We start from the raw sequence: 25,337 nt of genomic DNA, 5'->3' as shown, positions 1-25,337 counted from the left end.
ATGTGTGAATATCAAATAGAACCCGGTTATGGCTCACTGAAATGTCAGTGCTTCAAAAATCAACTTGCCGGAATACTTTCTTGTATAGCATAATACACTATGAATATTTCTGTTCCATTTATTAACCCCTTAGTGACCAGACCGTTATTCAATTCTTACCGTTTGGGACCAGGGCTGTTTTTACATTTCTGCGGTGTTTATGTTTAGTATTTTTTTTCAAATTTGGCATAGATTGGTGGTAAAATGGTTGCATGTAAAGAGTCAAAATACCCCAAGTTTAATACCTTTTGTCTTTTTTTTTTTTTTTAAAAAGTGTATATATATTGTGAAGGGTTATTCAGGGATTCCTGACAGATATCATTGTTACAATGTAACTTGCGTTAATTAAAAAAAAAAAAAAAGTTTATCTTTGTACTTACAGCCCTAAAACTTTCCCAAAAAAGCTAAGAACGTGTTAACATCGGGTCAAAATTTAGAAACTATTTAGCACTATTGTTTTTTGGCGGTTGTAGATGTGTAACAGATTTTGGGGGTCAAAGTTAGAAAAAGTGTGTGTTTTTTTTAACTTTTTTTCATTATATTTTATAATTTTATTTATAGTAAATTATGTGATATGATGAAAATTGTATCTTTAGAAAGACCACTTAATGGCGAGAAAAACAGTATATAATATGTGTGGGTACAGTAAATGAGTAAGAGGCAAATTACAGCTAAACAATGCAGAAATGTAAAAACAGCCCTGGTCCTAAACAGTAATAAAATTGAAAAGCAGTCTGGTCACTAAGGGGTTAATATGTTCTGTAAATGTAGTCTCTTGTTAGTTAAACACAGGGCATTTCTAATTTTTTGTGCCCGTAACTCTATTTGCTTCAAAATGTGATTGTGTCCCCTGGAAATTCCTGTGAAATGGGTGTTAATTCAGCTATAATGCAGGCTTGACAGATGCAGATGAAAGGACCCAGTTGCTTACATTCTAGCACAGTTTTATCTGGGACACTTGTATCCCATTATATCCTTCATTTTAATTCCTCTGCATGAATTAGTGATAGTGCATTTGTAGATTTAATCCGTAGTTGCTTGTGTAGGTCAGATGGACTTCGAAATGGGCACAGTATTAAAAATAAAATATAAATTACATTAAAGAGTGTTTAAAAATGTTTGAATTTTAGATTGCACCATCTGCTTAGGAATATTAAAACAGACAAATTGAAATGTCTCTGAATGGAAGCTCAGTGAGCATTTATTTAGTTTACTTTTACCTGAAAAAGAAATGTTTCCAAAGCAAGATGTAATGCACAGTATAGAAGACACTGTAAAGGTGCAAATATTATTTAAAAATTGTTAAACCTGAATGTGGTTTGCATTACTAAAAATAGCAATTGATTTACAAATTCTGTTGGGGAACAATCAAATTTAAAAAAAGAATATTTTAGGAATATTTTATACTTCATGCTATATTACATGATCCTATCTCTAGTTCCATCCTCATTGTTTCTTTGAGGGATTATGTGCTACATGTCTAGCTGCAATCATGAATGTCTGCTTTGCTGCTTCTGTTACCTTGCTGAAATATATATGTTTAAATCTCTGTTGGACAATGCTAGGGGAGTTCAGTTACATCCTACTCTGTGCAGGGCTCTCGACAGAAGCTGCAAACCACAAACTTAAATTTTTTTTAAATTTTTTTTATATATATATATATATTTATTGTATTTTGGGATACTATAGACAAGAAAACAACTTTAATGAAGCAGTTTGGGTATACAGATCATGCCCCTGCATTCTCACTGCTCAATTCTTGGCCATTTAGGAATTAAATGAATTTGTGTATGCAGCCCTAGACATGCCTCCTTGCATGTGACTTGCACAGCCTTCCTAAACACTACCTCTAAAGTAGGGCTTTCTAACCCAGACCTCAAGTACCCCCTACCAGTCCAGGATTCAGTGATTACCCTGTTGTGTCTAAAGTGTTGTTTTTCTCTTTCTAAAAACACCTTAGAAACAACTTACGCACCCTTTTTCCTGATTGGCCGCTGCGTGGTTTAGGCAGGAAATTTTAATCACCGCCCGAAACCAAGTAATTTTTTTGAGCTATTTTCGGGTATGTACAGAGCCTCAAGCCCAGACTTTGTGCGACAATTTCTTGGGCTCTGTACATCTGATAGTTCCACAATTTTCAGGAATCATAGCTGGGACCATGAGCTATTTGGGGATGGCATGTGGGGGTGCGTTACTGTATGGTGTGTGTTGTTTTTTTTTGTGTGTGTGTGTTCGGCTTCCTGCATCCGGGAGATACCATTATCTCCCAGACACAGCGACGCCGGGGCAAGCTTATGTTTTGTATTGCATGGTGGTCTGTGCATAGATACTGTGCATCTTGCCTGCAGTAAATCGTTGCTTTTCACCCTTCACTAAGTTTCGACTAGTGTTTGGGTGATACCAGAGTGCCCTTCTGCAAGCGACTATAAAACTAGGAAGGGGTGACCACAGGCGGTAGTAACCCATCCTCAGAGGGTATACCGCCACAGTCACCATTAAAGTCTATGGGAATGTTTGTGTATATATAATTTGGAAAGTTTCTCTAACAATCTAATCATTTGGAAAGCTTATTAAATAAAGGCCCTTGTTAGAACAACTATAACTACTCTGAATATCTCTTATGCTTTGAAATTAGCATTTATTTAATAAAACAACATGTTTAGGTTTTATTTAGTTCAAATGATGATCAGGATGTTTGTTTTCAGTTACAGGGCAGCAAATATAATCATCTAACCCTTTAGTTCCACAGCGGCCATGTTTAAGATACAATCCATGATGGTGATGAGTTAGTATGTTTCCCCTGACACTGCAGGTTGAGTAATGACAGCTTGTTTCTTGATTGATGCAGTTTGCCCTCTCAGTCTGTTTCTATTATTGGCTAAGGCACCTTGGGAATACTGCACTCTAACCACGTGCCATGTCTGCTCACAAACCTGCTAAAAGAAGAAGTTTCTTCAAGTCTTCCTCTTACACATCCAGTACTGATAGAAAGTGACAGTAGCTGTATAACATGTGGATCAATGACTAGAACATTTAATGTTGAAATCTGTGTTTTTTTTCATGGCCAAGACCAAGGTTAAAACAGTACTTGGCAGCAGAGCAGCTTACGAACACTGTAGCATTTGGAATATATGTTTGTATTTCTAACACAATAGTGTTTTTGTACCTAGTTACACTATTGACCCCCTCCCCAATGTAGTAAGTAAAGTGGTTTACTTTCTTTTACTCCATCAACACTGGTCTCTGCAGCCACTCCACCTCTTGATCTCCACTGAGATCATCAGTCTTGATGGTTTGAGACAATCCAATGCTTCAGCATAGGGAAGCATTGGGAGGTTAGTGCGCATGCAAGGCGAAATGCTCTCTATGAGCAGGGGAATAATCAAGTCTGACTCGGCTATTCAGGCGATGCGCCTCTAGTGGCTGTCAGGAAGACATTAACATTGTTGTATCTACTAAAATAAAGGGACACTGCATCTAGGCCACTTTAATGAGATGAAGTGGTCTGAGTGCCTTTAGTGGACCTATAAGTGAGGTTTGTGTCACTTTTACAGCAAGTACAGCATTGCTCTTTACTTTAGACACAAGTAAGCTGTATGTATTGACAGCAATTTGTTTCTAAGACTAAAATTGAGTATTTTACATGTTGGATGTTCTCAGAGTAAAAGAACTAAGAGCTTGGGACTATTTTATCTTCACATAGATTAATATAAAATGTCTCTATGGCTAAACTTATACCAAACCTCCCTCCCCCAGCCCATGTTGCCTGCCTGTAACCCAGGATTGGTTCTACTTACCTTTTTTTTAGTTGAGTTTTTCATGCCAAGTCTTTCATGCCATGCAACCATAATCTACTCCTCTGCCTAGGGACGTTTTAGCCGCGAGTCAAACAAGGCATTTGCCTTGGGCAGCATTTTCCAGGGAGCGGCAAAAAAAGCCGCCCTCAAATGCCCAGGGCAAATTGACAAGCCAGGCGGGCGGCGCTGGCGAGGGAGCACTTTCCCCTGAGCGCTCTGCTCAACTCCCTCACACGCCGCCCGCAGAGTGATGCTGGGAGCCGGAAAATAGACAGAGCAGCTTTTAAAGTCTGTGAAGCAAGACTTACGTAACTTATTAAAGGGAAACTATAGTCACCAGAACAACTACAGTTTACATTGCCCCTTAGGGACACCTCCAAGTGGCCACTCACTCCTCAGATGGCCACTAGAGGTGTTTCCTGGGGCAGTGCTGCACAGTAGGCAGCACTGCCGTACAGCGTCTCCAGGCTCTACATGGGGAATGCATCTCTATGAGGAGGTGCTGATTGGCAATAACAGTGTTTGGCCCCGCCCCATGCCGAATTCAGCCAATCCAATGCTTTTTCTATGAGAAAGCATTCGATTGGCAAAAATTGTGGCAATTCTGATGATGATCATGTCACCAATGATTGGTGAGAATGAAGAGCAAATCCAGGTAAGTGTATCTTCCAGTCTATTGTTTTGCTGGTAATTCCTGTTTAAAAAAAAATATAAATTTAATGTTTACCTACATGTGAACATGTGGTGAAAGTGAAAAAATAATTTGGTGACCAATGATCCACATGTGTACGTATTCTGTACATTTAGTGAGACCATGCTATTTCAGAATTAGCCTTCTGGGGGGCCTTCCAGCCCCTTCCCCAAAGGGTTAAGTCATATAATCATCATCTAACTGGATAATAAATTAAATACATGACCATGAATTACAGGGTGCTTTGATATGCTTCTGAGATAAACTCTATATAGTCCTTAGTTCCACCCTCTTCGGTGATTCTGCACCACAGCCAAGTTAATTATCACTATTCCTCAAGCATCGATGAGATAAGATTGCTTTGATATACATTTAAAATCATTGTTAAAGTTCAGTCACATAATGAGGCAATGTGACGGTGCAGGAATGATCAGTCCATCCAGCAAATTGTGCTGCTAGTGATTTGTCTACATATGTTCATGTATAAATAATATTTTTAGCTTTAGCCAGTAATCTATTAAGATATAGATTTAACTTAGATTTAAATATGTCTACTAGGTACAATATATTAAAATATATATATATATATATATATATATATATATATATATTTATATATATATATTTATATATCTTATTTATTTTTAAAGGACCTCTGTGAGCTGTGATACAAGGTTTGGCAATTTCATTTGTCAAATACCAGTTTATCTTTCCTATTTCCAATGGATACAAGCCACAGGAATTGCTGCAGTATGCCCTCAGGCAGAGTCCCCTTTCATTCTCCACCCTACAAGGCTGCCCACATGCTTTATTGTATATTCTCTTCTGTGTTAAAGAAAAGAAGCATTATACTGATTTTTGTTCCAACAGAGGAAGAAAATGGCAACAGTCAGCTCCTTTGTCTCCCCCTAGTTGTAAAAGATCAAACATTGCCACCGCAATATTTTCTCTTTAGAAAAAGCTCAAAAGCAAAAGTTTACGTGAGCAGCATTTTTATTAAAGGGAATGTGGCAGGTTTTTGTTATTCAGAATACTTTGCAAAAGAGGATGGTCTGATGATAAAGAACAATAAATTTTAAAAAAAAATCTAAGCGATGGTATTCTCATTCAGGAGTTTGGATTATCTAATCCAGAGTGTTCTTTATTTTTATGAAATGATTGCACTACATGACCACAATTTGTAGTTTGGGCTATTTTTAAAAAACTTGCATAAATATTGGCAGAGGAATGGTCTACACTACAGTGTTTTGAACAAGTCAATCAATTTTATAATACAGTGCATTTGTCATTCTTTGGCCAATAAAAATGGCCTTAGCTGATAGAGGGGAGCCACAGGTATCTATGATAACTGGGTCTCATGATGTGAGAACTCCGCACTGCAGTCAATGGTGATCTAATCCCCAATTATAAGGCTCTATGCAGTGCTCGCTTTAAGCGCTGCATACACCTCATCTGTCAGTATGAGGACACTTATAATGGCCTAGAGCAGGGCTGTCCAACTTGCGGCCCCCCAGATGTTGCTGAACTACAACTCCCATGATTCTTTCAATGAAACGGATAGCCAGGGAATCATGGGAGTTGTAGTTTAGCAATATCTGGGGGGCCGCAGGTTGGACAGCCCTGGCCTAGAGGGTTATCCCCAGATTCCCTGGTGTGAGCACGGCAAAAAGCATTAAAGCCCAGTATAGTTAGGACTTTGTGAAGTGGTTAAAGAACTGACACACATATATGCACATGTTGACCACTGCAGGTTAAGGGGCTACTGTCTCTTCCCAGGACTTTTAAAATAATTTTCCTTAAAGGGGCACTATAATGTCAGGAACACAAATGTATTCCTGACACTATAGTTCTAAAACCACTGTTTAGATGGTTGCCCCCCTTAACACTTGTTAAAAGGGTGATTTACTCACTCTTTTTTATTTACTCACAAAATATCCAAATTGGAAACATTCTTTTACTCAGCATTTTTCTACTTCGGCAAATTTGACTTTAAATTTGCAGTCTGCGTTTTAATTCTTTGCATTTTCCAGCTTAGCGTTTAACTACATTAAAACCTGCAACTCCAAAACTGTTCTAAAATGATAAAATGTAAAATGATTATCATTTGAATTATAGTGGGATTTGGTGCTTTTACCAATCCAGGCCTCCATTTTAAAATTATTTGGATATTTTCAAATGATTTAATATTTTTGGATACATTTAGAATTTTTTACAAAATAAATAAATAATAGACTATCAAAAAAGATATCTTGTAAAACAAAAATATTAAATATTTTTAATAGTTTTTCCAAAAATATTAAATAATTTGAAAAATGTATCCTAAAAATATTTAATCATTTGGAAAGCTTATCAGAAAATATTAAATCGAGGTCTAAATTAGTTTTTAGATAAAACCTTATTATGTTTTGAAAGAAATACTGTACAGGGAATAGATCCCCATATGCCTGGGTCATGTCATATAAATCACACTAAAGAAATTAAAAGAGTTCACGGATGGCCGCTAATGAACTAAGTTCAAAGCTGTCGGAGACTGGTTTGAACCTAGCAAACCTAAAGCTAACATGCAATTCTTTTGATGTCCACATGAAACGTTTCATAAAGATCCTTAGCTATTCTGGTCATGCTACCTACTATAGAGTGCTAGATTGTATCCCAATAGAGTGAGTTAGATTAAATTGTCCAAATAGTACCCACGATTGCAGAAAAATGCATTGCACATTCCAATATTTATACCGGGCCAGTTAAATTGTTTAAGTCACTTATTAAATTGTGTATTGTATTGGTGCTACAAAACACAGAGTAATCAATGTTCATACAAAAACCATCACAGACAGAAATATAGTCAATAAGTCAGTTGTGCACAAAAACAAAAAAGTAATTCATATATGTAGAGGTTGAGTGTTACTAAAGTATTTCTACAAATAATTGCATGTATATATAAGAATATAGGGGAAAAAAACAAATAATAATAATACAACAGAGCCTTTAGTCCTCTTTCATATGATCAATTAGACATAGTGCAAGAAGTGCATTAAGCCAAAATAAATTAATTTCATCATATAACCATATATCTGTATTCTTGGGTGGGGGAGATGTCAGGACAGAAGCATTCAGTCACTAAGATAGGGAAACACTGGATTTAGGTTTGGAATGCATTTGAATACTCTGAAATATAGGGCTTGCAGATATATAGGTGTTAATAAGGGTTCTGAGTCTAAAGATAAGCACTATATAATTTCACTCCCAAATATGTCACTTCTATTCCCAGTGAGATTCACAGCTGCTGTGTTCAGTCAAAATCTACAGAAAGGCAAGTCCTGACTCGACTACACTGAAAATGATCTGCCTTGTTATCACTATCTGTAGTGGGGATTCTGTATAGCATTAACATTACAACTAGAGTAGCGGAATGTCTCTCTTAATCATGCAGCAGAATAAATAGCTCTTGTCGCGTGTCATACAATCCTGTCTTACATTCCTTTTGTCATCTCCACTGCATTAAATGTTTTCATTTGGCTCATTCCTAACTGATGAGCAAGCATCACTTTTTATCACGGTTATTATAATAATATCTTATATCATAAAGATACTTTTCAGATACTTGCATGCCTACTGCTAAACAGCCAACTTGATTAAAAGTTGCCAATATAAAAATATACATATATTTAATAATAATGTCTACTGATATTACATAAGAATCCTTGTATTTAAATCTTGCATGTCCCATGTTACACTGGCAAGCTTGATTAAAATTCAATATCTCAGAAAATATAATATCCTTATAGGATTAGAATTCAGGATTAATATAGAGGAACAGCTAGAACCTCATTGTACTCTTGGCAACAATGTAGGTCAGCAATGATTTGTTTTTACTTATAATGTGTTCACTAGTGCAACTACCATTGCTTACCCCCACACCCCCTCACCCCCCGTTTTAATGGGTCAATATTGCCTGAATATAAATGTTTGTTGTTTGTTTGTTTTTATTTAAAAAGCACATTTAGACAAATTTCACTGTTATCAGTTTAATTGCTTCAAGATTCCTTATTTTTGTGAAAGGCTTCTTCAGGTACAGAAAATACAACTAATTGACCATTTGAAATCATAACTGAAATTCTTTTGGGGCGATATTTGCTTTTAATCGCTCAGAATATAACTGGAATACAAATAGTGGTCAGTAACCAAAATATTAAGAGATTAAGAACTTTTTTTCCCCAAGAGAGTATGTCGGCACACTGATCTTTGTAGTCAGTGGGCAATGCCTCGAGTCCCTCCGTTCCAAAACATAGATACAGAAATAGATATGAAAACGCAACACCAGAAAATCCTTAAGGAACGTTTTAGTGCAGTGTGGACCCAGCAAAAAGGTTTATTATATGGCAAACTTTGGTAAAATAAGAAAAGCAGCATTGTCTTTCTTTTTTTTTTTTTTTTTTTTTTTTTTTTTAAGGAAGGATTCTCCCTCACCTCAGCACATACATGGTTAAAGATTGGAAAGAAGTCAGATTGCCTTTTGTTTGGATCAAAACCAAAGGTAGGTTTTTGAAACATTTCCATAACATTTTTATAAAAATACTGTAACTAACATTATTAATCTTTTTTGAACTAATAAGTGATTTATTAAATAAAATTTGTGTGTGACCAATGCATTCAAATAGAAAGATAATCAGTCCTGAAATTACTGCAAATCTTATACTTTGTAGCCATTTCCGTGAGCTCTAACCAAACCACGTAGCTATTTTTGATATGGTTATAAATCTTGACAATTGTTGGAGCTTAAGGCAAGCTCCACTTACTTAGTCAAGTTAACAAAGAGTAAGGAGCTTGCCAAAGCTTCACCCTTTGTCTTATGTTGTAAAAAGAAAAGGAGAAAAGAAGGACCGATTCTGAAAGAGGAAGAGAAGAGGAAACAAACTGAGAAAGGTAAGTTTGAGATGGCAGAGACACTTTAACCTTCTATAGCATTGCTGAGCTTATCCTATAAGTGGTGCTTAATGGGTACAGCACAGATTTGGTTTGATTTCATTTGTTAGATTTGCATTGTATAAAAGCAACAACAGAACTCCCAGAAATCCAAGTCATTACATCAGTACAGACATATTTTTGGAGCAAAAGGAAAAAACTGCAGGTTGGGAGGGCTTAGTGAGCAAAACGTATTATCAAATTAAAGATTAAACTAAGCACCATAAACACTAAAGCTCAGTGTAGCTGTTATAGAACAAAGAGGGCATAGTGTGCAGGCTGTTTTGGATTGGTGTCTGACTTCACCGTCTTTATCCAGCTGCATTGGTGGTGTGGAATATACCCTTCCACATTACTGGTATTATTACCATTAATACCATTCCAACATGGACAACAATGATTAGCTGAGAGTGCTGGAGTATATGGGCCCAAGTCTCCCACTCACCCTGCTCAGAGTAAGGAGGTTTTTTGCCTCATTATAAAATGAAAATGACTGATAGAAAATACTAACCGTTTTAAGCTACATCCCATAAAAGCAAATCTGTTGAAAACTAAACCACAGCACCCAGATGAGAATAAAAACACAGCTTAAAGAGATAAATGTTTTAATAGTAATTGTAAGTTAAGACATATGAAAAGATAAGTGTTGATATTTGATACTGTTGTAACTATCCCAAGAGAATTTTGTCTTTTTATCTAATTTATAATGAATACATATATAATATCAGTCCCTGGTAACATTTTGCACTTATTTAGCTTGTAAGAGCAGTGTAAATTATTGTAAATTATGTCCGATTGTGATGAAACTTCAACATTTATTTAACTCATAAGATTGACCATAAATCATTTTATACAAGAAATATTGTAAAGGTTTTAAGATTTACCCAATGTTCTAAAAAGGCTTATCGAAATACATCTCTATGATCTATGCAGGCAGATAAGGAATTTGATGTATCTCACATCATTCATAATGGTTGAATGCCAATCTTGCAGACAATGGCAACTCTTTTTTATTTATCAGATGTATTTGTCCTATTTTGTGTAGGATTACGTGCAGTGAAAAATTACCATTGAATCAGAGATATATTCAGATTGCTCCACTTTGATTTCAGGAGTGGGTGGCATACACACCTGCTCCACTTCTACTAATTGTACAAGTCTATTTGAGAGCAATCACCTGCATTATGCATCTTTCAGGACAAGAATTTTTGATGGAGAGCCCCATCTATTTCTACATTTTATTATTTTCCCAGTTTTGCTCTGCATATTTGTAGAGTGAAAACTTGCTGAAAATCAACTGGGATTGTTTTCTAATGAAATGTCATGTTGTCTCAGTCCAAGGCTTTGCCTAATTTACTAATCATTCACATGTATCCTTTTATTTTATTGGAGCAGGGCCCTGGAAACTACGGGTTGAATCAAATAACTTTTTTTTATTTTTTTATAATTCTTTATATTTGTTGTGCATATTATAGGTAACAACCAACATGGTACTCTGCTGCACCCAACAGCTGCAGCGAGGGTTGACCAACATAAAGCATTTGCATGGTTAAAACAATCATAACGACAATTGTCTTGCACTTTTTTTAAGTGTTTGAACGTGTATGTTGTTGTGTATCAGGAATGGATTGTAGAAGTGGCTGCGAGCGTGTAGTTTAAGATTGTGTGGTAGTTAATCTAGATCGGTGTTAGGGATGTGTTGGGTCAGGCTGTTCAGTGTGGAGCTATTCTATGATAGTGTGTAGTTGTGGAGGGTGGGTGAACTGGCCTGCCATATGTGGTTCCCCTAACCGAGGGGGTGGCAGGGGGGTGGGGGGAGGGGAGCTGGCGCACCCTGTTTTACAGGTGTTGTGAGTCGAGAGGTGATGGGTCCACTGTGGGGGATTCCCATGTGTGTAGTGCGTGAACGTATAATTATTAACTAATTATGAGCAACTTATAACAGGTTCTGGCATAATACTTTGCATGGGGTATACAGACTCCCAAAAGTTCAGGTCCCTGGGTGGGCGGCCAAGCTGGTGGCAGAAACAAACGGGGCTTCAACTATTTTCTTTTGAATTTTTCTTTTGAATTTTCCCACGCTGTGTAAAATGACACAGAGCACTCTGATTGGCTTAAACCAACCAATCAGTGTGTTCTAAGCCTAATTGCAGGTCGGCGCAAGGCTTTATAAGCCTTGACCCGCCCTGCGGAGCTCAGTACGCGGCGTGCCCTCCATGGGTGAACATGGATTAATTTTTGTTTGCGCTTTTTTTTTTTTGTTTTTTTTTTTTAAAGTGCGACGGGTATGATGGATTTTGATTTGGCCTTTTGGGGGGCTGAAGAAAGAAGAATTTAGAAAAAAGAAGACGTCAAATGGTAAGTTTAATTTTTTTTTTTACAGGTTAGTTATTTTATTCCCCCCTCACTATTTTTAGGGTGAGGGGGGTAGGTAGGGGATAGAATGTTTTGGGTGGGGGGGGGGGGGGTGACTAGGGGCTTGGGACCCCTAGTCACCTTGATGGGGGGGTTCATTTAGGGCCCCCACCCACCGCGCAGGGGGGGAGGACAGTAGGTCCCCCCCCTTATTGTTTATTAGGGCCCCCACCCACCGTCTCCCCCCCCCCCATTACCATTTTTTTTACAGTGTTTAGCGGTATAGCGAGTAGGGGCATTGGGGAGATTTTAATCTCTCTTGTGCTATTATGGGGGTCATATTGACCCCCATAGAGGGAGGGGGTTCTGGGGGGGCTTATGAAGTGGTGGGGAGCTCTGCTCCCTGCCGCTTCTATAGTTACATATTACAAGGAGGGAGCTGCACGCCGGTAGCTCCCTCCTTGTAATAAACTGAACAAACAAACGAACACTGATACTCAGTGTTAGTTTGTTCATCTGATTTTTTCTATTCATTCATTCGTCTGTCTGATGAATGAATGAATAGATGAAATTCCCGTTCGCATGTCCAGGTGTTTCACTGGGCATGTGCGGGAATCTCACAGTCTGTCTAGTGTGGGCAGATGACGTGTCCCACAGGGACTTCACCTACCCACACAAAGATGGCGGCGCCCTGAATATAGATCGGGGCAGAAGATAAAGAATAAAATAAAGGTAATGTGGGGGGCTTAGGGGCATTTGGGGGTGACTAGGGGGTCGATTGGATGTAGTGGAGGCGGGAGGAGGGTTAAAAAAAAAACGGGATTCAGCATGACAGTGCCGCTTTAAGTATCAATACTGTAGCTTTAAGAAAAGAGAGAATCTCTGGTAACTTGATTCAACCGAAGTTTTAATAAGTGTTAAAATTAAATGAATTGCATTTAGGCAATAATCCAATAAGAAGAAGTGCAAGTAATCAACAACACAAAGTTCATTATTAAGTATTTCTTCAGAGATCCATTAACCCCTTAACGCCGTTACGGCGTGCTATGCCGTCACAGGTTAAGTGGGCTTTAACGCCGTTATGACGGCATAGCACGCCGTAACGGCTTGCAGCCCCAGGAGGTAAGTTATACTTACCTCCGCCGCGATCCGCTTCGGGAGGACTGCCTCACAGCCCAGGCAGCCCTCCCACGGCAAATCAGGCCCCCGGGGGCCATGTGATCGCTCTCAAAGAGCGATCACATGGCCCCCTATAGCTGGCTGTGGATATGCCAGCAGGGGGACTGTTTGAAATATCAGACAGTCCCCCTGCTGGTGGGAAGTATAAAAAATAAATAAAAGACAAGTGTAAAAATAAATTAAATATATTTTTATATATATATATATAATATGTATATATATTATATATATAATATATATATACATATTATATATATGTAACGTCATACAAAGTGTATTTTAATATTAATATAAGTATATATATTAATATTAAAATACACTTAGAATGACGTTACATATATATAATATGTATATATATTATATATATAATAGATGTACATATATATATTATATATAAATACGTATAATTAAAATAATAAATAAATAAAATAATAAAATAAATAAATAAAATATTGAAACAAAATTTAATATAAATTATATATGCATATGTAATTTCATTCTAACTGTATTTTGTTATTAATATATATATATCGGTAACAAAATACACTTAGAATGACATTCTATATATATCTATATATATATAAAATACAAATAACCGCAAATATATATATATAGATAAATACATATAATTACATAAAAGATTACATTAGTATACACGTAGAATTTAAATACCTATAAATGCATATATATTAAAATTCTACATGTATATTTAAATAATCTTTTAACGTAATTATGGGATTTGATTAATTAAAATTTGATTGACATGCCTGACAACACAGGGAGAAAGTGCAGAGAATTTAATTTGCAAGCACTATATTTGACCCTGTAACTCTCCAAGACACCATAAAACCTGTACATAGGGGGTACTGTTTTACTCGGGAGACTTCGCTGAACTCAAATATTCGTGTTTCAAACTGGTAAATTGTATTACAACGATGATATTTTAAGTAAAAGTGAAGTTTTTTGCATTTTTTACAAACGAACGGCACTTTTATGGACTATATTATTGTTGTAATATGTTTTACTGTTTTAAAACACTAATATTTGTGTTTAGTGAAGTCTCCCGAGAATAACAGTACCCCCCATATACAGGTTTTATGGTGTTTTGGAAAGTTAGAGAGTCACATATAAGGCTTGCATTTCATTTTTTTCACATTGAAATTTGCCAGATTGGTTATGTTGCCTTTGAGAGCGTATGGTAGCCCAGGAATGAGAATTACCCCCATGATGGCATACCATTTGCAAAAGTAGACAACCCGAGGTATTGCAAGTGGGGTATGTCCAGTCTTTCTTAGTAGCCACTTAGTCACAAACACTGGCCAAATATTCGTTTTTTGCTTTTTTCACACAAAAACAAATATGAACGCTAACTTTGGCCAGTGTTTGTGACTAAGTGGCTACTAAAAAAGACTAAACATACCCCACTTTCAATACCTTGGCTTGTCTACTTTTTCAAATGGTATGCCATTATGGGGGTAATTCTCATTCCTGGGCTACCACACCGTCTCAAAGGTAACATTACCAATCTGGCAAATTTCAATTTGAAAATGTAATGTTCTATATTTGACCCTGTAACTTTCCAAAACAACATAAAACCTGTTAATGGGGGGTACTGTTGTACTCGTGAGACATCGCTGATTACAAATATGTGCATTTTTTTGCAGTAAAACCTAACAGTATTATGACATTCACAGTTAAAATGTCAGACGGAAATGCAAATTTAAAAAAAAATCTTATTTTCTCACATTTTTTTACTTTTATTCATAATAAATGATGTTCCATATATGAATAGTTAATGATAGATTAAAGCCCTGTTTCTCCTGAACAAAATGATATATAATAAGTGTGGGTGCATATAATTTGAAAGAGGGGAACTACGGGTGAACAGACATATAGCGCAAATTCCAGTTTTTGTTTACGTTTTGTTTTGATCAGAACGTGCACTATTGACTCCGTCCTGAAGGGGTTAAGTAACATTCTTTAAGTTCATGAGAATAATCTTCAATAGGAACAATAATCAAGTGGCTAAGAATATTTGCAAAGCAAGAACAGTTCATAGTGAATAAGCATGATGGAAGTTGTCCTTCATGTAATTAGTAGATTGAAGCACTGAATGTATTTGCAAAGCAAGAAACAGTTCATAGTGAATAAACATGATGGGAGTTGTCCTTCATGTAATTAGTAGATTGAAGCACTGAATGTATTTGCAAAGCAAGAAACAGTTCATAGTGAATAAGCATGATGGAAGTTGTCCTTCATGTAATTAGTAGATTGAAGCACTGAATGTATTTGCAAAGCAAGAAACAGTTCATAGTGAATAAGCATGATGGGAGTTGTCCTTCATGAGATTAGTAACTTGTAGCAATGAAGGTTTGAGTAAGCAAGCATTAGTTCATTAATAAATTATTTTGTAGACAAGTAGCTGAAACATACACTTAAGGTTAATATGGGTAGTCCTCCAATAGTTCAGAGATATGGTCCACTTGTAAAGTAGCAAAGTATCCGTTCTCCAGTAATCCTTTATGGCATGCAGCGATCCTTGCATTTGCTCAAAGGCTGGAACGGCTTGTCTGAGCTTGTGGAGAGGCAAGTCCGGTGGAAGTAGATCCCAGTAGCTGAGCCTGTGGAGCACGCGGTCTCGCGGAGGCAGCTCACACGTTAGCTCACACAATCAATCACCAAGCACCCTCTCTCTGGCCCAGTCTCCCTAAATACCGTCAGAGCTGTGTCAGAGGGGGGCGGGGTCCGGCTCCTCACCGCTGAGTGCCGAACCCGGAAGTGTTACTCCATGACACTGAGCACATAAAAAGAGATATCCTGGAAGGTAAAGACGTCAACCTGGCTTCCCTGTTGATTGCCTCCCAGGATATTGTGGAAAATAAGACTTATGCTTACAATGATGTGTCTGTTGTTGTCAGATCTAGGGATGCCCGCCTAAACAGAAAACTGACTATCCCTGAGTTTGTACTGGCCTTTGGTATTTACCGGGATGTCATCTGTGCGGTCTATCCCAACAGAAGAGAGGAGTTTGATCTTTACATGCACAAGCTGGTAGACCTGGGCAACAAATATGGTGGTTCAGCCTTTTATGACTACCATAGGTCTTTTTCTGCAAAAGTGTCTGGAGCCTTCTCCCAGTACGGAACACGATCCAACTGGGGAAGGATTGATACCGTCATTTTTTGCAGACACTTTGCAGGTCGAAGAACACCGGCTTGTGCATACTGCTCCTCTACAGCCCATACGACAAATTTCTGTCCCAACATGGCGTAAAAACATGCCTCCACGCAAGGAGCTAGTTCCTCTGGTGTTCCAGAGAAATTGTCAAGAAACAAACTGGAACGCCCAATCAAGTTTCTGGGCAAGTCCCAGATATGTAATAACTTCAATGTTGGGTTTGTAATTATAGTGGATGTTGATTATTGCATATCTGTTTAAAATGTTTTAGGGCACATGCAAAAACCATGTGTCCAAATAAAATGTATTCCAAGCCTTACCTAACGTCCATTAATATGCTGGTATTTACTGCATTTATGTCTCAGCACCCGTCTAGACACCTAGTAGATTTTCTTATCTCTGGTTTAACAGAAGGCTTCCACACAGGTATCCTACACATACCATCCGGGACTCTGGAATTCCCTAATCTACAATCCGCACAACACAACCTCACAGCGGTTGACACCCTCATAGCCCAAGAAGTGGCTGAGGGTTTCGTATTTGGGCCTTTCAAAACTCCTCCATTCATAGAATGGCGCACTAACCCCATTGGTATTGTCACAGGGAAATCTTCCATTAAACAAAGACTCATCATTGATTTGTCGGCACCACACTCATCGGCCAACCCCAGTCTTAACTCCCTCATACCCTCAGAGGAATTCTCCCTGCAATACACCACCATAGATCACGCCATTACCGCTATCATACAACCAGGAGTTGGAGCCTGGCTTAGTAAGACCAACATTACTAACGCCTTTAAGTTACTGCCAATCCACCCCACACTGTGGCACCTGCATGGCATCAAGTGGTCCGGGAACTACTATTTTTTCTCCCGTTTAACTTTTGGGTCCAAAAGTAGCCCAGCTATTTTCGACACATTTGCCGAAGCATTGTGCTGGTTACTATTTAACATAGCCAGATGCCCTACGGTATTACATTACCTGGACGATTTCCTACTGGTCAAGGAGAATACGTCCCCTCCAAGTAGTCTCAAAGCTACCACCAAGCTATTTGAGCAACTAGGTGTACCTATCTCCCCTAAGAAAACCGGGCCGGGGGGGAGGAAAGTAGGTCCCTCCCTTATTGTTTTATTAGGGGTGGGTGGGGGCCGGGGGGGGAGGATAGTAGGTTCCCCCCCCTTATTGTTTTGTTAGGGCCCCCACCCACCGCGCAGGGGTGGGGGCCGGGGGGGAGGACAGTAGGTCCCCCCCTTATTATTTTATTAGGGCCCCCACCCACCGCTCAGGGGGGGGGAGGACAGTAGGTCCCCCCCTTATTATTTTATTAGGGCCCCCACCCACCGCTCAGGGGTGGGGGCCAGGGGGGGAGGACAGTAGGTCCCCCTCCCCTTATTGTTTTATCAGGGCCCCCACCCACTGCTCAGGGGGGGGAGGACAGTAGGTTCCCCCCCTTATTGTTTTATTAGGGCCCCCACCCACCGCGCAGGGGTGGGGGTTAGGACAGTAGGTCTCCCCCCTCCTTATTATTTTATTAGGGCCCCCACCCACCGCTCAGGGGTGGGGGCCAGGAGGGGAGGACAGTAGGTCCCCCCCCCCTTATTGTTTTATCAGGGCCCCCACCCACCGCTCAGGGGTGGGGGCCAGGAGGGGAGGACAGTAGGTCCCCCCCCCCTTATTGTTTTATTAGGGCCCCCACCCACCGCGCAGGGGTGGGGGCCAGGGGGGAGGACAGTAGGTCGTCCCCCCCCCATTACCATTTTTTTTTAGAGTGAGCAGCCACAGGCTGCTCACTGTTTAGTGGACATGCCCCTACTCGCGGTATAGCGAGTAGGGGCATTGGGGAGATTTTAATCTCTCTTGTGCTATTATGGGGGTCATATTGACCCCCATAGAGGGAGGGGGTCCTGGGGGGGCTTATGAAGTGGTGGGGAGCTCTGCTCCCTGCCGCTTCTATAGTTACATATTACAAGGAGGGAGCTGCACGCCGGTAGCTCCCTCCTTGTAATAAACTGAACAAACAAACGAACACTAATACTCAGTGTTAGTTTGTTCATCTGATTTTTTCTATTCATTCATTCATCTGTCTGATGAATGAATGAATAGATGAAATTCCCGTTCGCATGTCCAGGTGTTTCACTGGGCATGTGCGGGAATCTCACAGTCTGTCTAGTGTGGGCAGATGACGTGTCCCACAGGGACTTCACCTACCCACATAAAGATGGTGGCGCCCTGAATATAGATCGGGGCAGAAGATAAAGAATAAAATAAAGGTAATGTGGGGGGCTTAGGGGCATTTGGGGGTGACTAGGGGGTCGATTGGATGTAGTGGAGGCGGGAGGGGGGTTAAAAAAAAAACGGGATTCGGCATGACAGTGCCGCTTTAAGTATCAATACTGTAGCTTTAAGAAAAGAGAGAATCTCTGGTAACTTGATTCAACCGAAGTTTTAATAAGTGTTAAAATTAAATGAATTGCATTTAGGCAATAATCCAATAAGAAGAAGTGCAAGTAATCAACAACACAAAGTTCATTATTAAGTATTTCTTCAGAGATCCATTAAGTAACATTCTTTAAGTTCATGAGAATAATCTTCAATAGGAACAATAATCAAGTGGCTAAGAATATTTGCAAAGCAAGAACAGTTCATAGTGAATAAGCATGATGGAAGTTGTCCTTCATGTAATTAGTAGATTGAAGCACTGAATGTATTTGCAAAGCAAGAAACAGTTCATAGTGAATAAGCATGATGGGAGTTGTCCTTCATGTAATTAGTAGATTGAAGCACTGAATGTATTTGCAAAGCAAGAAACAGTTCATAGTGAATAAGCATGATGGGAGTTGTCCTTCATGTAATTAGTAGATTGAAGCACTGAATGTATTTGCAAAGCAAGAAACAGTTCATAGTGAATAAGCATGATGGGAGTTGTCCTTCATGTAATTAGTAGATTGAAGCACTGAATGTATTTGCAAAGCAAGGAACAGTTCATAGTGAATAAGCATGATGGGAGTTGTCCTTCATGAGATTAGTAACTTGTAGCAATGAAGGTTTGAGTAAGCAAGCATTAGTTCATTAATAAATTATTTTGTAGACAAGTAGCTGAAACATACACTTAAGGTTAATATGGGTAGTCCTCCAATAGTTCAGAGATATGGTCCACTTGTAAAGTAGCAAAGTATCCGTTCTCCAGTAATCCTTTATGGCATGCAGCAATCCTTGCATTTGCTCAAAGGCTGGAACGGCTTGTCTGAGCTTGTGGAGAGGCAAGTCCGGTGGAAGTAGATCCCAGTAGCTGAGCCTGTGGAGCACGCGGTCTCGCGGAGGCAGCTCACACGTTAGCTCACACAATCAATCACCAAGCACCCTCTCTCTGGCCCAGTCTCCCTAAATACCGTCAGAGCTGTGTCAGAGGGGGGCGGGGTCCGGCTCCTCACCGCTGAGTGCCGAACCCGGAAGTGTTACTCCATGACACTGAGCACATAAAAAGAGATATCCTGGAAGGTAAAGACGTCAACCTGGCTTCCCTGTTGATTGCCTCCCAGGATATTGTGGAAAATAAGACTTATGCTTACAATGATGTGTCTGTTGTTGTCAGATCTAGGGATGCCCGCCTAAACAGAAAACTGACTATCCCTGAGTTTGTACTGGCCTTTGGTATTTACCGGGATGTCATCTGTGCGGTCTATCCCAACAGAAGAGAGGAGTTTGATCTTTACATGCACAAGCTGGTAGACCTGGGCAACAAATATGGTGGTTCAGCCTTTTATGACTACCATAGGTCTTTTTCTGCAAAAGTGTCTGGAGCCTTCTCCCAGTACGGAACACGATCCAACTGGGGAAGGATTGATACCGTCATTTTTTGCAGACACTTTGCAGGTCGAAGAACACCGGCTTGTGCATACTGCTCCTCTACAGCCCATACGACAAATTTCTGTCCCAACATGGCGTAAAAACATGCCTCCACGCAAGGAGCTAGTTCCTCTGGTGTTCCAGAGAAATTGTCAAGAAACAAACTGGAACGCCCAATCAAGTTTCTGGGCAAGTCCCAGATATGTAATAACTTCAATGTTGGGTTTGTAATTATAGTGGATGTTGATTATTGCATATCTGTTTAAAATGTTTTAGGGCACATGCAAAAACCATGTGTCCAAATAAAATGTATTCCAAGCCTTACCTAACGTCCATTAATATGCTGGTATTTACTGCATTTATGTCTCAGCACCCGTCTAGACACCTAGTAGATTTTCTTATCTCTGGTTTAACAGAAGGCTTCCACACAGGTATCCTACACATACCATCCGGGACTCTGGAATTCCCTAATCTACAATCCGCACAACACAACCTCACAGCGGTTGACACCCTCATAGCCCAAGAAGTGGCTGAGGGTTTCGTATTTGGGCCTTTCAAAACTCCTCCATTCATAGAATGGCGCACTAACCCCATTGGTATTGTCACAGGGAAATCTTCCATTAAACAAAGACTCATCATTGATTTGTCGGCACCACACTCATCGGCCAACCCCAGTCTTAACTCCCTCATACCCTCAGAGGAATTCTCCCTGCAATACACCACCATAGATCACGCCATTACCGCTATCATACAACCAGGAGTTGGAGCCTGGCTTAGTAAGACCAACATTACTAACGCCTTTAAGTTACTGCCAATCCACCCCACACTGTGGCACCTGCATGGCATCAAGTGGTCCGGGAACTACTATTTTTTCTCCCGTTTAACTTTTGGGTCCAAAAGTAGCCCAGCTATTTTCGACACATTTGCCGAAGCATTGTGCTGGTTACTATTTAACATAGCCAGATGCCCTACGGTATTACATTACCTGGACGATTTCCTACTGGTCAAGGAGAATACGTCCCCTCCAAGTAGTCTCAAAGCTACCACCAAGCTATTTGAGCAACTAGGTGTACCTATCTCCCCTAAGAAAACAGAGGGGCCAGACACGATTATCACTTTTCTGGGTATTCAATTAGACTCCGCCACAATGCAAGCGAGCCTACCACACGACAAGATAGAGAACATTCTTACTTACATCAACAGCTACCTTCAGCTCGGTACTTGCAACCGCAAAGAGCTACAGTCCCTGCTGGGATCACAAAATTTTGCTATGCATATCATACCTCAAGGCCGCTCCTTTATATCACGACTATTGCATCTTTTTCCACTTTTCCTACATGACACACACAGGTTGTCCTTAGATACCCAAGCTACTGCAGATCTAAACATGTGGAAGAGATTTTTAACCACTTGGAATGGTAAAAGTATGTTCCTCCCTCAATTGACTTACTCATCTCCTACCATTTGGTCAGATGCGGCATCTACCACAGGTTTTGCAGCAATTTTTGGAAACGAATGGCTTTGGGGCAGCTGGCCTTCAGCAGTTCAGGATTTGGAAGGTTTTTCCACTACCTCAGCTCTTTGAGATCTATCCCATCGTGGTGGCTGCCGGAGCATGGGGTCATTTATGGGCTAATATGCCAGTTCGTTGTTACTCAGACAACCAGGCAACCTGTCACATCATCGACAAAGGTCGTTCCAAATCCCTTACTATCATGAGATTTCTGAGGAAACTCACTTGGTTGGCAGCTTGTCATAATTTCTTTCTATGTTGTTTCCATGTTCTAGGTATATGTAACACAGCTGCTGACAATTTGTCTCGCTTTAAATTCAGGCTTTTCATCAAGCACTCCCGTCAGCTGCGCCCACAGCCACCACCACTCCAACATTTCAACAACTCATACTGGACTAGAAACCATCATGCAGCATAGCAGGACATTGTCCCGATCGGCACTATCAAAAAATACACAAAAAACATACAATAGGGCTTTAACACTATTCAAAAGATTCCTTCTGGAACATAACATCATGCAACCATTTGTTATTACATCTTTTTTTGGGTTTTGCTTCTTTTTGCCCCCTTAAACTTAAAATGTCATATAACACCATCAAACTCTATCTCACTGGCATTCAACACCATATGCTAATCTTACACCCAAATAACAATAGTTTCATGGCCTCTCACCAGATTAAGGCCATACTCGGAGGCATTCAGAAATCAGAACCCACACATACAGCACAGAGGCTACCCATAGATAACCATATCTTCAAAGCATTGTCTAACCTGCTTGATTTAAAACCGTTTGACACCAATACAAATTCTATCATCAAAACAGCAATATACATAGCTTTATATGGATTTCTAAGACCTAGAGAGTTCACTACAACCACCACAACCCAATCTACTCCTATCCTCCTCTATTCCCACTTAAAGGACCACTCTAGTGCCAGGAAAACATACTCGTTTTCCTGGCACTAGAGTACCCTGAGGGTGCCCCCACCCTCAGGGACCCCCTCCCTCCGGGCTCTGGAGAGAGGAAGGGGTTAAACTTACCTCTTTTTCCAGCGCCGGGCGGGGAGCTTTCCTCCTCCTCTCCATCTTGATCGCGACGTCATCGGCTGAATGCGCATGCGCGGCAGGAGCCGCGCTCTCATTCAGCCGGTCGCATAGGAAAGCATTTACAATGCTTTCCTATGGACGCTTGCGGGCTCTCACTGTGATTTTCACAGTGAGAAGCACGCAAGCGCCTCTAGCGGCTGTCAATGAGACAGCCACTAGAGGATTTGGAGGCTGGATTAACCCTCATTATAAACATAGCAGTTTCTCTGAAACTGCTATGTTTATAAAAAAAGGGTTAATCCTAGAGGTACCTGGCACCCAGACCACTTCATTAAGCTGAAGTCGTCTGGGTGCCTAGAGTGGTCCTTTAACAAAACACATGGATCATTACATCCTGACTTTACCTCACTCCAAAACCAGTCAGCACATACCAGTAAACATTCCGAACTATCCCACACACAACAGATGGTGTCCCTTCAGGGTTCTTAACTTACTACCCTCACAACCATTACTACAGTTACAAGGTTCAGTACTCACCACTACAACCTTCATGACCTACGTGAGGTCCTTGCTCACTCAACTGGGCATCAACGCAACTAACTACTCAGGGCACTCCTTTCGTATAGGAGCAGCGTCCACAGCCTCCAGTGTCAACATTCCAAGTCGTGTTATAAAAACACTGGGGCGCTGGAAGTCATCTGCTTATTCACGATACATACCGAACCCAGTACAAGAATTAAGGGATGCTTTCAAAAACATGTCTGGTTGATAAATGTATCTGTATTGGTTGTCTGTAATAAATTTGATTACTTAATTTTTGCCCTCTTCTTTCTCAGGCCTACCTCATCGTCGGTTCCCGCACACCACAACCGACTTGCTCTTTTTACTATCCTACATTTAATTATGGTATTTCACACTGTACTATCATAAGCACCTAACACAAGTATTAAGGCAATTTTGCCTGGATTTGTAGGAGGTGCTGGTTTCCACTCCTAGCCTACTTAAGGCACTCCCCTTACCTTGCTCCTTACCGTTCGAGGTCAGCGTTAAATGACCCTCCCACCACACCACATTTTAACATTTATTTCCTTTCTTTTTCCTGGGTAGGCCCTCTTCTTTCTCAGGGCTACCTCATCGTCGGTTCAGGCACACCACAACCGATTTGCTCTTTTTACTATCCTACATTTAATTATGGTATTTCACACTGTACTAGCATAAGCACCTAACACAAATATATATATATATATATGTGTGTGTGTGTGTGTGTGTGTAATTTTACTCCGCATGTGTATTTTTATATTAATATATGTATATTTTAATAAAAAATACACTTAGTATGACGCTATATATTATATATACATATAATATATGTATATATTTCTCCAATACAGGTATATATACATATATTACTTAATAACTTTTTTTTTTTAACAGATGAAGGGAGACAACCTGTCAGTTTAGGCAACCTATTGCAGCCATGTGATCGCTCTTTTAGAGCGATCACATGGCCCGCGGGGGCCTTATTCGCCGAGGGGGGATTTTCTAGGCTGTCAGGCAGTCCCCCCAGACCGGAAGCAACACTGATCGCCAGCAGGGAAACGGGGACAATCGGGTAAGTAATATATTTGCCGTCGACGTTCTAGGTAGGTCCGCAGTTCTTAAGGACCGTTTTTGTCGGACATACATAGTACATCCGCAGTCCTTAAGGAGTTAATACACAAATGGTCTGTGATGGATTATTGAAGTCATTGCCAAAATTCATGAAAAAGTTTATAGTGCATATGTCACGCCACCCGCCGGGTCCGCTCCTGCCAGAGAGAGGTCTGGGACCCAGTGGGCGCATCTTGTTGCGGCGGCATTCCCACATGGCAAGGGAGATGCTGCCGTGTATTTACATCCTGTCACGGCGACGATTACTCACCTATTTCTGCGGCGCCCGCTGGCCTCACTCCGAGCACAGTCTCTGAGCTGACAGGCGCCCCTTCCCTCACACAGCGGCCTGGTCTGAAAATATTTGAGATGCCAGCCACTACAAGTCAGAACCTTAAAGTTCTTAGTTAACCCCTTAGTGCCTAACCACTGGAAACGTGTGACGTCAGACACGCACATTCCACTGCACATGCTACAACCAGTCAAGGAGCACCTTAGGTTATTTAAACCTTTTTTGGCCATTTTCCGGTGCCCTGTCGTGGATTCTATTGTGGTTATCCGAGAGCACGTTTCTAGTATTGATTCTTGTGTATTTTGACCGTGGCTTGCTTACTGACTACACCCTTATGCAAATTATATTTTTCTCATTTACCTAAATACTTGATGTAAATAACAGTCAGCATAATTCTCATGTTATCAACTATTAACAGTACAATTCAAATGTTATTGAACAAACCTCCTAATGATAACAGTATTTTTTGTAAACATAAAAAAACATACAATGCACTGTTCCAAATTATTACGCACAGTTAGTTTCAAAACACTTTATAGGTTGTAAAGAACTGAAAATTGCAATTTGTTGTGTTTGCAGCATATTTACTGAAATCAAAAGCTATTTCAATCAAACTTATAACAACATTTTAACTTTTTAAACATTTTAACATAGGACCCCTTATTTGATAGCAGCTTCACAAGTCTTGCATCCATTGAACTTGTGAGTTTTGGGACAGCTTTTGCTTGCATTTGTTTGCAAGATGTCAGAATAGCCTCCCAGAGCTGCTGTTTGGATGTAAACTGTCTCC

At 40.0% G+C, this 25,337-nt stretch overlaps 1 protein-coding gene across 1 annotated transcript in view; it reads left to right on the top strand.

Annotated features, from left to right (window-relative positions):
• Positions 1 to 4,452: 4,452 nt before the first annotated feature.
• REC114 (REC114 meiotic recombination protein) overlaps positions 4,453 to 25,337 on the top strand; it is a 64,783-nt gene continuing 43,898 nt past the window's right edge. The window contains exons 1-2 of the mRNA XM_063446361.1: positions 4,453 to 4,491; positions 8,978 to 9,061. Coding sequence (XP_063302431.1) covers positions 4,453 to 4,491; positions 8,978 to 9,061 — 123 coding nt within the window. The remainder of the gene's footprint in view (positions 4,492 to 8,977; positions 9,062 to 25,337) is intronic.

This window comes from Pelobates fuscus, chromosome 3, assembly GCF_036172605.1.
Source record: "Pelobates fuscus isolate aPelFus1 chromosome 3, aPelFus1.pri, whole genome shotgun sequence".
Taxonomy (NCBI): Eukaryota; Metazoa; Chordata; class Amphibia; order Anura; family Pelobatidae; genus Pelobates; species Pelobates fuscus.
The sequence above is the reverse complement of the archived record's forward strand: the minus strand, read 5'-3'. Positions and strand labels throughout refer to the sequence as shown.